We start from the raw sequence: 17,530 nt of genomic DNA on the forward strand, positions 1-17,530 counted from the left end.
AATATAAGGAACTTATGGAAAATAAGACGAGGGAGGGAATCTGATCTAACTCTAATTATACATAACATTAAACATTAAATATATCTTTATAACTAATTATATTATAATTTATTTAATTTAATTAAACTATTAAAATATTTCAAGATAGTTAAAAATTTATGGTTATTTTGCATTAATTATACTATTTTTTTAAATAATTAATAGCTTTAAAAATTTTGTTATAACTTAAAATTTTATAAAATATAGTATTATTAAATTACTTAAAAAACATTTTTACAAAAAAATAAAGTTTTATATAATTTAATTTATTTATTTATGTATTTTTCTTCAATAATATTTATATTTTTTGTAAAATTATTTTTTTCCAGTTTAAACATTAGTTGCAATAATACTATAAGCGTTATCCATGAGCTGGCCTTCAATAGCAACATAAACTTGTTTATGTTGTTGTTGGCCGGGTATGTAAATCGGGTTATGAACATCAGCAAACTGGTCATCATTGACAGCTGATGATGGATGTTGGGTACTATAGGCATAATAACCCAATAGTTTGCCATTAGTTGTTTGAACCGTTAGGTTTATACCACTGCCAGTAGTTTTTGTTAAATCAATTACAAAATATTGTTTTTTTCTTTTCGCTAATATATCATCAAATTTTTGGTCTATATTTAGTGGCAATGGATCAGTACATACGGACTGTTTGAATGCATATAATTCACTACGAAGTCCACTATATTTAGTTAGTTGTCTAACATTATCGGGTAATTTATAGGCAATTTCCAACAATTCCTGGACATTAACACCCGGTCCGACACCCCATACCCATGACTTGATCCCTGATTTCTTGGCATTACTTAGAGCTGGTTCTACCCCATCGTTAGACTTGCCGTCAGTCAGCAAAAACATTGTTTTGTAGGGCAGTGTCGACTGGGATGACTGCATAATATCGACTGCTTGTTGAATACCGGCTCTTGAATTGGTAGTCATATGAAATTGTTTAAGATTTCTAATCATTTGTAATCTATTGGTTAAATTAGTTTCCGTATAGTCATAGATAGTTTGTGCATAATCTGAATATAATACCAAACAATAGTTACCATTCAATGAACTAATTTTTGCGGTTATATTATACAGAAAATCTTTAGCTAATTGAAAATCTTTTGGTCTAATACTACCCGAACCGTCCAATACTATACAGAGATTAATATGTGGCTGACATTCGTATAGATCTTCTAAATTATATACCTGTCCTAGAAATTTGTCGACACTGTCGACATCACCGACACGGGTAGTGTTGGTTGTATAGTATTGTTTCCAATAGATAGCCTGTTCATCGACTGTTTGTATAGGTATAGACCGGCCGACAGTTAAATGCAGAAATATTTTTGTAGCCAATGCCCCATACAATGGTCGTTGCATATCATTTAGACTAACTGTTTGCCAATTGATATGAAATTTATCCATTAATTCTGTATAAATCTGAACCAATTCCGGATGTTTGACAATATCTTTAGTTTCCCGAAATTTTTGGCTATCGATTGACCAGATATTTGACGATTCATTAGTGTTGTCGTTGGCGGTAAATATTCGGGGATTTTCACCGAAATTTGATTCAACTAATGCCAGTCTAAATAGTAGCCCTGAGTCATCGGCAAACAATTTGATCTGGTTCACTTTGGCAATACTAGCCTCGACTACATCCTGGCCAATTGATCCGGGTACCAGGGTTAAATCAATTGGATCACAGTTTATTATACTTATATAAAATAATTGAATAATTATTAGCAAAAATAGTGATTTCATTTTTTTAAAAATAATAATAGTTTTATATTTGTGTAATTTTATACTGTAATAAACAAAAAAAACTAATTTTGCTATTTAAAAACAATTTAAATCATATAAAAAATATTTATAATAAAAGTTATATATATATTTATAACAATAATAATTTGACAATATAATCAACAATAAAATTTAGATAATTAATATATAAATTATATATATATATAATAAATATTTATTAATTATTTACTCAAATAACATATAGTTAGTGATAACGATATACTTTATTGTATAAGACAACAGTAATACTATACACTAATAACTTTTATTTTTTAATATAATATAATATAATTTATTTTTAATATAATATAATTTTTTTAAAATAATTTATTGATTAAATGCAATTTTTATTATTATTTTTATTATTGCAAAATTAATTGTGAATATTTTTATTATATAAAAGTGAAATTTTATAATTAAATAATAATTATTAAAGTTATATAATTATGTATAATGTATAAAATATACAATAAAAATAAATTATTATTAATACAAATAAAATATAAATAACTTATAAAATTTAATTATATTTATATATAATACAGTATTATAATATAACTTTAGATAACAAACATTTACAGTACAGTATAGTTAGTGATGATTTGCAAAATTTTTAATATATATATATTTATAGATTCACTTTTAGATAAAATAAATATTATAATAAACTGATATAATTAAACAAAACAACAAATAAAATAAAGTACTATTCAAACAATAAAAATCTATATTATTAAATCTATAACTTATAACTAAAATAATACTACTATATTTGGTAAATTTTTTTATAAGTATTTTATAAAATTTGAAGTAATAACAAAAAGATATTAATTTATTAAAAACAATATAATAAATACAAAATAACCATAAATTTTTATCTATCTTGAAATATATGCATAGTTTAATTAATTAAATTAAATTAATATAATTAGTTATAAAGATATATTAAATATTTAATGTTATGTATAACTTAATATATAATATAATGTATAATATATTAATAAATAATTAATTTTTAAGCGATAAACATTTGAATTGATAAATAGTGATATAAAAAAGTCAGTAATAATAATAATAATAATACTATAGTTTTTAGTTTTTAGTTTTATAACTATTAATATAATATATTTTTATTTAAAAATAAAATACATAAAATAATTAATTTTTATAGATAGCAATAATACTATACAGTATTATAAAATATATTGTAATCAATATTTATCATTATAGTTGTTATTTGACTGTTTGAAATGTTTTTTATAATTATATGAAAGTGAAATTACAAAAATTATAGATTTAATTATAAATTAATAAAGATTTTATTTTATAATATATATATATATGTTATTATAATAATAACTAATAAAATATACTCAATGAAAAAGTTTTTATTATATGTTTGAAAAAGATTACACTATTGTTATGACTATATATATATATAAGTTATATATAAACTTTTTATTATAACTAATTTTATATGATTTCAATTTTTTTTTATAAAAAGCTAAATTAATTTATAACCAAATAAAATATAATAAAAATATAATTATTGAAAATGAAGTCAATATTTTTGCTAATATTTTGTCAATTATTTTATATTAGTATAATATATTGCGATCCATTAGATTTAACCATGGTACCCGGATCAATTGGCCAGGATGTAGTCGAGGCTAGTATTGCCAAAGTGAACCAGATCAAATTGTTTGCCGATGACTCAGGTTTTCTATTTCGGCTGGCATTAGTTGAATCAAAATTCGGTGAAAATCCACAAACATTTGCCGATCAAACTAACAAATCGCCAAATATCTGGTCAATAGATAGCCAGAAATTTCGGGAAACTAAAGATATTCAAAAACATCCGGAATTGTTACAGTTATACTACGATTTGGCCGATAAGTATGATATCGATTGGCAACGATTGGATATATATGATATGCAACGACCATTGTATTCGGCATTGGCTTCAAAAATGTTTCTGCATTTAAATGGACAGCCTATACCCGAAACAATCGATGACCAGGCTCAATATTGGAAACAACATTATACAGCCATCGGTGACGGTAATGTTGATGCGGACACATTCGTTCAGGAAGTCCACAAACTAGAAGATCTATACGAATGTTCGCCACATATTAGTCTATGTTATGTATTAGACGGCTCCGGTAGTATTGGTTCATCCGATTTTCAATTGGCTAAACAATTTCTATACAATGTTACCGATAAAATTAGTTCAGAAAACGGACAGTTTTGTTTAGTATTATTTTCATCCGATGCCCAAACTATCTATGATTTTACGGTAACTGATAAAACTAAAAGATTGAATAAAATTAAAGATCTTATACAACCGGATATGAGTACAAACACTAGAGCCGGTATTCAAAAAACAGTTGATATTATGGAGACATCCATAAACCAGGTACCTTATAAGACAATGTTTGTATTGACTGACGGCTACTCCGATGATGGGGTACAACCAGCCGTAAGTAATGCCCAGAAAGCCCATATCAAAAGTTGGGTTTGGGGTATAGGTGATGGTGTTAAGGATAAGGAATTGAATGAAATTGCATACAATATACCCGATAATGTCAAACAACTAACTAAATACAGTTCAATGGATAGTTATTTATATGAATTTAAAAAAACTTTATGCGACGAAATCATACATCTAATTGATGGCCAAAAATTTGATGACACGAGTGTTCAAAATGAAAAACGATACTTTAGTATTGATTTACCGAAAACAGGTGCTATAAGCCTAACGATACAACTAACTAATGGCAATACATTGGGTTATTATGCCTATAGTACTCCAAATCCATCATCAGCTGTCAATGATGGCCAGTTAGATACTAATCCGTATAACATACCCGGCCAACAACAACATAGTCAAGTCTATGTTACTATAGTAGGCCAGGGCCCGAATAATGTTTATAGTATTACTCCAACTTATATTTAAAAAAAAAATAATTAATAATAATTAAAAAAAAAATTATCGAAATTTATTATTAGATAATTTAAATAAATAAATATATTTTTGTAAAATTAATTTTTTTTACTAGAATATAATTTTTGCTTAAAATTTATTTAACAATAGAGATAATGAAAACAAAATTATATTTATTTTAACAATAAAATAAGCAAGATTAAAATAATTTTTTTTGTAAAATATAATTGTTTAAAAAATAACATACTATTATCTAAAAATAATAAAAATAAATCTATTAAATCTAATAATACAATATTATATTTTGTAAAATTATAACATTATTGGGTCATTATTTTATTATTATGTTTGTATAGTTTTAATTGTAAAGTAATATTAATTATAAAATATAAGATGTTATATTTATTTATTTTTAAAAAAGTGAGATGCGAAATTATTATAACTCAAAGTTATGCAATTAAACTTAAATATCAATTTTGTTAACAATATATGTTTTATCTAAAAAAATTATATCTTTAATTAACTAAAATTTAATTAGTTATTATTATAAAATACATAGAAAACAATATATATATATTATAACTTTCATAATATATATTTAAAAATTAAATTTTAATTTCACTTTTATATATAATAAAAACTCATCAAAACAGCCGAATTGATAATTAGTGATAACAACCAAAAATATAATAAAAGACATAATAATAATGATAATAATATAAATTAATTATATTTAATTTTTATTATTATTATTGTTAATATAATATATTTTTTTAAATAAAATAAAATACATTAAAATAATTAATGTTTATAGACAGCAATAATATTATTATAACCTATTATAAACCAAATCATATTTAGTATTTAATATTTATCATTTATAGTTGTTATTTCATTTTCAAAAAATTAATGATAACTTTTTTATTATATGAAAGTGAAATTAAAATGTTGTATTTAATAATTATGAAAGTTATAATAAAAATATATAATAAAATTTAATTAATTATTTTCTTATTTGTTAATTGTATGCAATGTGTAATAATAAAGATAATCATTTCATCATTAATTTTATTTTATAACTTTTAACATTAATTATTAATTACTAATCAGATTATTAAAAATTTTAAAACAATATTGTTAATTAATAATTATTATTTATAATAATATACTATAGAATAATATACAGTATATAGTATTGAAAATCTAATAATACATTATATTACTAAAAAGTTTTATTTATTTATTTCTTCTTAATTATGTAGTAATAATTTTCAGTAGTTTTTTTTTGTCAATAAGTTTTATTTTCAATAATTATTTTATAGTTTAAACATTAGTTGCAATAATATTGTAGGCATTATCTGATTCCTGGCCAACAATGGCAACATATACTTGACTATGTTGTGGTTGGCCGGGTATGTGAATATGATCGGCAAACTGGCCATCATTGACAGCCGATGATGGATGCGGTGTACTATAGGCATAATAACCTAATAATTTGCCTTTAGTTGTCTGAATCGTTAGATTAATACCGTTGCCACCAGTTTTGGGTAAATCAAAAATATATAAACGTTTTTCATGTTTAACAGTTGTATCCGAAAATTGTTGACCCGTTTCTAGTTTCAATGCCTCCGAACAAACAGTTTTTTTGAAGGCAAACAATTCCGATTGTAATGAACTAAATTTAGTTAATTGTTGGACATTTACCGGTAAATTGTAGGCAATTTCCAACAGTTCCTTCAGATTAACACCGGGACCGACACCCCAAACCAGACTCTTAATACCCGCCGACTGGGCATTGGTTACAGCCGGCTGTACCCCATCGTTGGACTGGCCATCAGTTAATACAAACATTGTCTTATAGGGCAATGTCGGCCGCGACTTCATAATGTCGACTGTTGTCTGTATACCGTCCCGTGTATTAGTACCACCCCGGGGTTGGCTAAGTGTCCGAATTTTATCCAATTTATTTGATTTAGTTTTTTCGGTATAATCATAGATTTTGTTGGCGTCATCCGAAAATAATACTAAACAAAAATTTCCGTTTTCTGAACTAATTTTATCGGTAACCTTATAGAGGAAATCTTTGGCCATTTGAAAATCATTGGGCGCTATACTACCCGAACCGTCCAATACGTAGCATAGATTAATATGCGGCGAACATTCGTATAGATCTTCTAATTGTTGAACTGATTTGACAAACAGTTGGACATCACCTGTAGGTAGTGATTGATAAAAAAAATAGGAGAAAAATTTATAAAATTATAAATAAAATTTCTAGAAAGTTTCTGTTAAAGAAATTTCTATTTATGGGAACCCTCCCCCCCCATGGTTAATTTTGTTTTTTTTCTCTCTCTCTCTCTGGATATTTGTTATCGTTAACATTGTTTTTACAAGTAATAATTAAAATATTATATTATCAGTATTTTAATTATTAATTATTAATTAAAAATAAAAAATTAATTAATTTAATTATATTAAACTATGATATAATTAGGGTTAGATTGAGATTCCCAGGGAGGGAAGTTCCCAAATAAAATCCCTCCAATTTTCCCGGAAAATATGGAAAATATATTATATTCCCTCCCTTGATCGTTAGAAAGGGAAAATATAATTTGTCATACATTAAAAAGTACCTAATCTCAATGACTATGTGTTTCAATTAGGACTATTATGTTAGTAATAACACAATCAAATTGTGATTCAAATAATATTAAACATTTAGTAAAAACATTAAATACATTTTGTAGACATTTACTATACAAACGTGTTTTTAATTAAACATTATGTAGTGAGTTAGGGTACGATAGGTGGTACCACAAGGAAATGTTTTCCCAGGGAATTCCCAGGGAATAGGAAATATAAGGAACTTATGGATAATAAGACGAGGGAGGGAATCTGATCTAACCCTAGATATAATAAAATGATGAATAAAATTTTTACAAAACTGATTATTATTATTAAATAAATATTAAATTATTAATATAGGTATCCAATTTGTATAATAGTATTATACAATAATCTACATAATATATGATAGTATAATATTATACTAGTATTAGTATTATGTGTCTCATTAATATATTTATAGTATTACAATAGCTATAGATATGGGGAGAGGATAGAGGGGATCCCATAATAAAACAATAATGTTAAATTTCTATAGAAATTTATTCTACGAGAAATTTTCTAGAAATTTGTCCCATCATTACCTGTAGGTGTATAATGTTGTTTCCAAAACTGAGCCTGGTCATCAATTGTTTTCGGTATCGACTGATTGGTTAAATGTAGAAACATTTTCGTAGCCAATGCTCCGTACAATGGTATCTGCATATCGTCTAAATCCAATCGTTGCCAATCGATATCATATTTTTCGGCCAATTCATAGTAAATCAATAGCAGATTCTCATGTTTGACAATATCTTGGGTTTCCGAAAATTTCTGTCCATCGACTGACCAGATATTTGGCCCGTTATTAGTTGTGGCGTTAAATGTTCGGGGATTTTCACCGAAATTTGATTCAACTAATGCCAGCCTAAATAGAAAACCTGAATCATCGGCAAACAATTTGATCTGGTTCACTTTGGCAATACTAGCATCCACTACATCCTGGCCAATTGATTTGGGTACCAAGGTTAAATCAATTGGATCGCAATTAATAATATTATTATTATAAAATAATTGGATAAATATTAGCAATAATATTGATTTCATTTTTTTTTTTTTTATATATATTATTAATAATAAAAATAATTTTTGTACACTATTAAACTAATTAAGATTAACTGATATTAGTTATAATAAAATTATATATATATATATTCCTCAATAATAGTAATCTTAACTTTGAATCTAAAATCTATTTTTCTAAAAAAATACAATTTAATTAATTATATTTATTAAACTATCAGAAAAAACTTAAGTTTAAAATAATTATAGTTTATTCATAATAAATAGGTTACATATATTAATATATATATATATATAGGTTATATATATATATTATATTTTGCATTTCACTTTTTTATTGATAAAATTATAATTATATATTTGATAATAAAGTTTTGATTAATACTTTTCTGTTTTCAATTTTATCCAACAATTAAGTAATAACTATATATTAGGAAAAAACACTTGTAATTTAGTAAATACTTAAAAAAATAAAATTTTATCAAATACTTCAATTAGTAATAATTTTATTAATATATATTTTTGCTATAGATTTAATTTATAATTTTTTAATATAGATTATTTATTATATAAAAATTATAATAGATAAATTTATACATTGTTTTATACACTAACTTATCACATAAAGATATTAGATAATAATGTACTTTAAAAAATTATATAATATATTAACTAATATCATATTTATTATAAATGTTTATTAATTGAATTTAAATTTATTTATTTAATTTAATTTAATTATGTAGTAATAAATTTCATAGTTATTTTTTGTTTTCTATATATAATTTATATTATTATTATTATTATTATTAAATATTTTAGTTAAATATTAGTTAATAATAATAATAATAATAATAACAATTATATAATATTATATAATATTATTGAATTAAAAATATTTTCATCGGTTATGTCATTATATTAATTTTATTAAAAAAATATCTAATTTATATAATAAACAAGGATCCTTAAAAATTAAACTGTTTTTATATTAGTAATCTTATTAATTATTATTAATTATTTAAAAAATTATTTTACAATAAATAATTTATTGATTAATTGCAGTTTTTAAAATATATTTTTATTATTACTATTACAATTAAAACTATTTGAATAATTATAATTAATAATTTTTTTAAACCAAGTAAATCAATTACATTTAACAGTTTTCTAAATTATTAATTAAATAAAATTTTAAATCTATTAATTATTAATTTTTTTTTATTATTATTATTTGTTAAAATATAGTTAAAATAAATATTAGTACAATCTAATAAATAGAAAATTTACTTTTTCAATTAAATTATTATAATAAATGAAGTTACAAAATTTTTGAAATATATTTTGAAAATTATTATTTGAATTATATTATAATAATTATATTTTATAACATTTATAAAATTGATTAAATATATTTCTAGTATAATCAAAAAAAAATAGTTTGTTACTTAGCTACTAATCGTTTATATTATCTAATAATGAAATTATTTGATTTTTTTCATAATAAACTTAATATAATAGATAAATAAAATATGAATAAAACATTTTATGCTGTTTTATAATTTGCGTTAAATGCGTTTAAAAAAATATTTCTACGAAATGATTGAAATAAAAATTATTTATATTATCTGTAACTGTATTTTTTAAGATAAATAATTATCTTAATAAACACTTAAAACAAAAAAAAATATATTTTATATGTTTATATTTTATAATTTTTACTTTTAATTTGTATAAAGTATTATTAAAGTTAATTAATGAAATAAAAATTATTGATTTTTTTGTTAAATAATTTTTAATAATACTAAAAATTATTGTTTTGTAGTTAAATAATTTTTTAATAATATTAAAAATTATTGTTTTTTAATTAAATAATTTTTATTAATAGTAAAAATTATTGTTTTTAGTTAAAAACTTTCTAAGAGTACTAAAAATTCTAAAAAATTATGGCCAAAATTGATAGTGTGGTAAAAAAAATTCAAATTAAAGAATTAATCTAAAAATATTATGAATTTTATTTTTTATAAAAAAATGTTAGTTAAACGCCAATCAAACGGATAAAGAATTATATCCCGAATTGGATTTGTGGTTAAATTCAGGGGAAAGTGATATAACATTTGTTTGCGACGGCGAAGAAATACCGGCAATAAAGTCTGTACTCTATTTGAAAAGTCTTTGATTTTAGATCAATGTTTTCAAACAATTGGTTGGAAAATACAATCAAAAAACATTCCTATCGATTATACAACAGTTTCGGCATTGAAAGTATTGATCGGCTTCTTATATACGGATCGATTGATATTTAATAATAATAACAACGATAATAATGATGAGGTAAACGTTGATCATATTCACGATATATTGAAATTGTCTCATCGATATCTATTGCAACGATTGCGCAATCGTTTAATTAGACATCTAATACCATTGATAACTAGTGAAAATCTAGAAACTAACTGTCAATTGGCAATTGATTATTCAATGGACGATTTAACCGATGAACTTAAAAAATTAGAATTAAATGTAACAATGGATAATTTTGAATTAATTGGTCAATTGTCTTTGAAATTTAAACTGGATAAACTAATATTATTGGTTGATGCATTTATTGAAACTAATTTTAAACAACTATTTGATAAACCCATTGACGAGTTTAATAAAATTGATAAAATTCTTGATAAACGTTTGTATAAGCAGTTGTATAGAAATTATGGATCAATAAGAAATAAAGTAAAAAATTTGACTCCTCATAGAAGTTATCGTTTCATAATAAATGGCATCACTAGCTGTGATAATACTTTTGAAAAAATACATTTGGATATATAAATATAATTAGTTTTAGTATTTTTTAGATAATAATATTTATATTATTATTATTATTATAATTATTTAAATAATTACCTTTAACAATTTTGAAAAAATTGAATAAATAAATCTATTGAAATTTATTATTATTTTTCTATTTATTAATTAAATTAAAAATATTAAAAATAATAATTAGTATTAATTTGTTAGTACAATATAATAAATAATTTTTTTAAATATTATTATATATTATTGAAAAAAATTTTGAAAATTATTATTTGAATTATATTATAATAATTATATTGTATATTTATAAAATTTATTAGAAATATTTTAATAAATATAATTTTAAATAGTTGCTTAGCTACTAATTTTTTTAATCTAATAATGATATTATTTTTTTCATAATAAACTTAAATATAAAAAAATCGTTTCAAAATCTATTGTAGATATAGTTATGAAAGTTATCAAGAAGAAATACATTTGAATATATAAATGTAAATAGTGATTTTTTAAAGATATTAATAATATATTTTTTTAAAATGTACATTTAAAATATTTTTTAAAAAAAATAATGACTAAATAAATCTATTAGTTTTTTATTATTATTATTATTATTTTGTTTAATTATAAATATAAAAAAATATTTATTAAAATAATTTTTTAGTACAATATAATAATTAAAATTTAAATATCGTTTCATAATCAATGGTATATATATATATATAGTACTACATAAGTTAGAATAAAAGTATAATTTTAAAAAATTGCTTACTTAGTTTATTTATATATTAAATAACAAATAAATTATTAAAATCAATATTAAATTATTTGTTTTTATATATATATTTTTGCTATAGATTTAATTATGATTTTTTAAATATAAATTATTTGTTTTTATATATATATTTTAGATATTGATTTAATTATGATTTTTTTTTTAATATAAATTATTTATTATATATAAAAATTATAATAGAAAAATTTGTATATTGTTTTATACACTTACTTATATAGATATAGGATAATAATTTATTTTTAAAATATATATATTTACTAATATTTATCTTAAATGCTTATTAATTGAATTTGAATTTATTTAATATAATTATGTAAATTATATTATGTATAAATTATGTATAGAATTCCATATTTATTTCTTTGTTTTCTATATATAATTTATATTATTATTATTAAATATTTTAATTAAACATAAGTTAATAATAATAGTAATAATAATCAAATAATATAATATTATTTATCTAAATATATTCTCATAGGTTATGCCATTATATTAAACTTATAAAAATTTCATTTTATAAAATAAACAAAAATCATAATAATTAAAACTTTTTTTTAGTAATCTGATTAATAATTATTCAAAAATAAAATAAAATAAATACTTTATTAATTAATTGAAGTTTTAAAAAAAATATATTATTATTATTTTGAAATATATATAAAAAACTATATCTAAAAACATAAAAAATAGATAAAACAATAAAAGTTTTATTTATTTATTTTTATTAATTATGTAGTAATAAGTTTCAGTTATTATATTTTTTTGGATAAATTATACAATTTTCAAAATAATTATTAAATTTAAACATTAGTTGCAATAATACGATAAACGTTATCTGATTCTTGGCCTTCAATAGCAACAAACACTTGGCGACGGGTATTATGGCCGGGTATGTGAATAAAATGAGTAAACTGGCCATCATTGACAGCTGATGATGGATAGTGACTATGGTATGCATAGTAACCGAAAAGTTTACCCTTAATTGTTTGGACAGTTAGATCTAAACCACCAGTTTTGGGTAAATCCAATATATAGTATCGTTTTTCCAGTTTGACTGTCGAACCGTCAAATATTTGACCAGAAATTAGTTTCAATGGTTCCGTACATAAAGTTTTTTTTGAATGCAAATAATTCGGATTTTAATGAACTAAATTTAGTTAATTGTTTGACATTTTTCGGCTGAATTGTAGGCAATTTCCAACAATTCCGTAACCTTAACATCAGGTCCTACACCCCAAACCCAACTCTTGATACCGGCTTTCTGGGCATTACTGACAGCCGGTTGGACACCTCGAGGATAGTTAGACTCGCCGTCAGTCAATATAAACATTGTCTTATAGGGCAGTGTTGTTTGGGTGGACTCTAAAATGTTGACCGCTTGTTGAATACCGCCGCTAGTGTTGGTCATATCGCGCGGATGTATAAGCATTTTAATCCGATCCAATCGATTAGTTTTATCAGTTTCCTGAAAATCATAGATAGTTTGGGCATCGGATGAAAATAATACTAAACAAAACTGTCCGTTTTCTGAACTAATTTTATCGGTAACATTGTATAGAAATTGTTTAGCCATTTGATAATCTAATGGATGAATACTACCCGAACCGTCCAAAACATAGCATAGATTAATATGCGGCGAACATTCGTATAGATCCTCCAATTGGTTGACTTTTGCGATAAATTTCTGGACATTACCTCCTGTTTTATAATGTTGTTTCCAATACATAGCCTGTTCTTCAATTGTTTTCGGTATCGACTGATTAGTCAAATGTATGAACATTTTCGTAGCCAATGCCTCATATAATGGTGTTTTCATATCGGATATATCCAATCGTTGCCAATCGATATCATATTTATCCGCCAATTCATAGTAAATCTCCAACAATTCGTGATGTCGTTCAAAATCTTGTGTTTTCCTAAATTTTTTCCTATCTATTGACCAAATATTTTGCGACCGATCGGCAAAATTGGGCGGATTTTCACCGAATCCCAGCCTAAATAGGAAACCCATATCATCGGCAAACAATTTGATCTGGTTCACTTTGGCAATGGTAGCATCCACTACATCCTGGCCATTTGATCCGGGGTACCAGGGTTAAATCAATTGGATCGCAATTAACTATACTCATATAAAATAATTGGCTAAATATTAGCAAAAATATTGAATACATTTTTTAACAATAATAATTATATATATATATTGTATATATTTTTATATTTACTGTTATATAAACTTAAATTAGCTTAAAATTTAAAATGTTATAAATTTACTTATACTAAAAAATTTTCAATTGATATTTTATATGTATTTATATTTATACACTAATAATCTGAATTTCCTATACAATTATCTTATAAGGCGTCGTTCACATTTTACGTTCGCACTTTTTAAGAAATCTAGACCCCCTCCCTCCCCTATGTTCGCAATTGTTCGCATGTAGTCATTTAAAAATGATTAATACGTTCGCTTAACCCTAACCGCTATCCCCCCCACCATAAGATATAAGATATTATCTAAATGCGAACGTTCTTAAAGTCTCTACCCCTCCCCTCCCCATCGTTTGCAAAAGTTCGCTTTGGCTAACCCCCCCTCGCCTCAAACGCTAACGTAATATGTGAACCACGCCTAATCTCTTTCTCTCTCTCTCTCTCTTTCTCTCTCTCTCTCTCTCTTTCTCTCTCTCTCTCTCTYTCTCTCTCTCTCTCTCTCTCTCTCTCTCTCTCTCTCTCTCTCTCTCTCTCTCTCTCTCTCTCTCTCTCTCTCTCTCTCTCTCTCTCTCTCTCTTCTCTCTCTCTCTCTCTCTTTTTCTCTCTCTTTTTCTCTCTCTCTATCACTCTCTTTCTCTCTCTTTCTCTCTCTCTCTCTCTCTTTCTCTCTCTCTCTCTCTCTTTCTCTCTCTCTTTCTCTCTCTCTCTCTCTTTTTCTCTCTCTCTATCACTCTCTATCACTCTCTTTCACTCTCTTTCTCTCTCTCTTTCTCTCTCTCTCTYTCTCTCTCTCTCTCTCTCTCTCTCTCTCTCTCTCTCTCTCTCTCTCTCTCTCTCTCTCTCTCTCTCTCTATCACTCTCTTTCACTCTCTCTCTCTCTCTCTCTCTCTCTCTCTCTCTCTCTCTCTCTCTCTCTCTCTCTCTCTCTCTYTCTCTCTCTCTCTCTCTCTCTCTCTCTCTCTCTCTCTCTCTCTCTCTCTCTCTCTCTCTCTCTCTYTCTCTCTCTCTCTCTCTCTCTGTAATGTAATGTCCGAAAACTGTTTATCCGAAAAGTCCATCAATTAGTAATTTCCCTGAAAAAGTTTCTAGAAAGTTTTCCTAAGAAAGTTTCTAGTTAAGTTCCCTAAAAAAGTTTCTACAAAATTTCCCTAAAAAAGTTTCTAGTAAAGTTCCCTAAGAAAGATTCTAGAAAATTTCCCTAAAATAGTTTCTAATACATTTCCATGAGAAAGTTTCTAATAAATTTTCCTGAAAAAGTTTCTATAAAATTTCCCTAAAAAAGTTTCTAGTAAAATTCTCTAAAAAAGTTTCTAGTAAAGTTCCCTAAGAAAGATTCTAGATAATTTTCCTTTTTAAAAGTTTCTAGTAAAGTTCCCTAAGAAAGTTACTAATACATTTCCATGAGAAAGTTTCTATAAAATTTCCCTAAGAAAACAAAATTAACCATGTGGGGGGGGGATCCCATAAATAGAAATTTCTATAAAATAAACTTTCTAGAAATTTTCTTTATTATTTTTATAAATTTTCTCACTTTATTTTTTGTTGTTGTCAACACTATACACACCCATAGGTAATGTCCAACAGTTTATCCGAAAAGTCAATCAATTGGAGGATCTATACGAATGTTCGCCACATATTAATCTATGCTATGTATTGGACGGTTCGGGTAGTATAGCGGCCAATGATTTTCAATTGGCTAAACAATTTCTATACGATGTTACCGATAAAATCAGTTCATTGAACGGAAATTTTTGTTTAGTATTATTTTCAACCGATGCCCAAACTATCTATGATTTTCGGGAAACTGATAAAACTAATCGATTGGATCGGATTAAAACAGTTGTATATCCAAGGGGTTGGACCAACACTAGTGGCGGTATTCAACAATCGGTAGACATTATGCAGTCAACCGCCGGCACCGAACTACTGCCCTATAAGACAATGTTTGTATTGACTGACGGCCAGTCTAACCATCCGCCCGGTGTTCAACCGGCTGTCAGTAATGCCCAGTTGGCGGGTATCAAAACTATGGTATGGGGTGTCGGTCCTGATGTTATGGTCACCGAATTGTTGGAAATTGCCTACAATTCTGCCGAAAAATGTCAAACAATTAACTAAATTTAGTTCATTACAGTCGGAAATGTTTTCATTCAAAAAAAAACTTTATGTACGGAACCATTGAAACTAATTTCTGGTCAAATATTTGACGGACTCGACAGTCAAACAGGAAAAACGATACTATATATTGGATTTACCCGAAACTGATGGTTTAGATCTAACTGTCCAAACAATTAGAGGTAAACTTATCGGTTACTATGCATACCATAGTCACTATCCATCGGCAGCTGTCAATGATGGCCAGTTTGCCGATCATATTCACATACCCGGCCATAATCTCCGACGTCAAGTGTTTGTTGCCATTGAAGCCCAAAAATCAGATAATGTTTATCGTATTATTGCAACTAATGTTTTAAACTAAATTATAGAAATATAAAACTTATATAAAAAAAATACTATTGAAAATTATTACTACTTAATTAAGTTATTATTATTATTATTATTATTATTATTATTAGTATTAATTATCAATTTTTGTTGGTGTAATAAATTAAAATATGCTACAAATTTTTATGATGTAACAAATATATTAGAGTAATATTATTTTTTAAAAAAATAATATCTTAGCTATAGATTTAATAGTTATTTTTATAAATTTTTTATTAAATTATTTTTTATAATTTTAATTTAAATTTAATGTAATAATAATATTATTATTTTCAAGATTAAACAAATCATAACTATAAATAATTTTTTTATTAGTATTATGATTAATAACTTATAATTATCAATAAATAATTTTTATTTATTTCAATTATTTTATTGATTAATTGCAGTTTAAAAAAAATTATCTTTATTAGTATTATTATTATTATGAAATATTGCATTACATAAAAAACTATTAACTTTACTAATAAAACAAAATAATTTATTAATAATGTAATAATAAGTTTCAGTTATTTTATTTTTAATTTCTATTCATTGTATTTTTTTTGAAAATAATTATTTAGTTTAAAAAATTAGTTGCAATAATACGATAAACGTTATCTGTTTCCTGGCCATCAATAGCAACAAACACTTGGCGACGGGTATTATGGCCGGGTATGTGAATATGATCGGCAAACTGGCCATCATTGACAGCTGATGATGGATAGTTAGCTCATGTATGCATAGTAACCGAAAAG

At 24.4% G+C, this 17,530-nt stretch overlaps 4 protein-coding genes across 4 annotated transcripts; 1 reads left to right on the plus strand and 3 right to left on the minus strand.

The window, feature by feature from the left end:
- Positions 1–369: 369 nt before the first annotated feature.
- Positions 370–2,043, minus strand: LOC128966172 (integrin alpha-E-like). Its single transcript, XM_054312987.1, has 2 exons — positions 2,033–2,043; positions 370–1,756 (listed from the first exon to the last, which is right to left on the minus strand). Exons 1-2 carry the CDS (start codon positions 2,041–2,043, stop codon positions 370–372), a joined length of 1,398 nt encoding a protein of 465 aa, XP_054168962.1.
- A 1,432-nt stretch (positions 2,044–3,475) lies between these two features.
- On the plus strand, positions 3,476–4,798 carry LOC128966173 (integrin alpha-E-like). The gene has a single exon (XM_054312988.1). It carries the CDS (start codon positions 3,476–3,478, stop codon positions 4,796–4,798), a length of 1,323 nt encoding a protein of 440 aa, XP_054168963.1.
- A 1,246-nt stretch (positions 4,799–6,044) lies between these two features.
- LOC128966097 (uncharacterized) lies at positions 6,045–8,499 on the minus strand. The gene is made up of 2 exons (XM_054312910.1): positions 7,996–8,499; positions 6,045–6,999 (listed from the first exon to the last, which is right to left on the minus strand). Exons 1-2 carry the CDS (start codon positions 8,495–8,497, stop codon positions 6,110–6,112), a joined length of 1,392 nt encoding a protein of 463 aa, XP_054168885.1. The 5' UTR covers positions 8,498–8,499; the 3' UTR covers positions 6,045–6,109.
- A 4,381-nt stretch (positions 8,500–12,880) lies between these two features.
- LOC128966174 (uncharacterized) lies at positions 12,881–14,638 on the minus strand. Its single transcript, XM_054312989.1, has 3 exons — positions 14,624–14,638; positions 13,251–14,148; positions 12,881–13,134 (listed from the first exon to the last, which is right to left on the minus strand). Exons 1-3 carry the CDS (start codon positions 14,636–14,638, stop codon positions 12,881–12,883), a joined length of 1,167 nt encoding a protein of 388 aa, XP_054168964.1.
- Between the last annotated feature and the right edge of the window lie 2,892 nt (positions 14,639–17,530).

Source organism: Oppia nitens, unplaced genomic scaffold (genome assembly GCF_028296485.1).
Source record: "Oppia nitens isolate AA-2021 unplaced genomic scaffold, nextdenovo-longstitch-racon4-pilon3 scaffold19_pilon_pilon_pilon, whole genome shotgun sequence".
In the NCBI taxonomy this organism is placed as follows: Eukaryota; Metazoa; Arthropoda; class Arachnida; order Sarcoptiformes; family Oppiidae; genus Oppia; species Oppia nitens.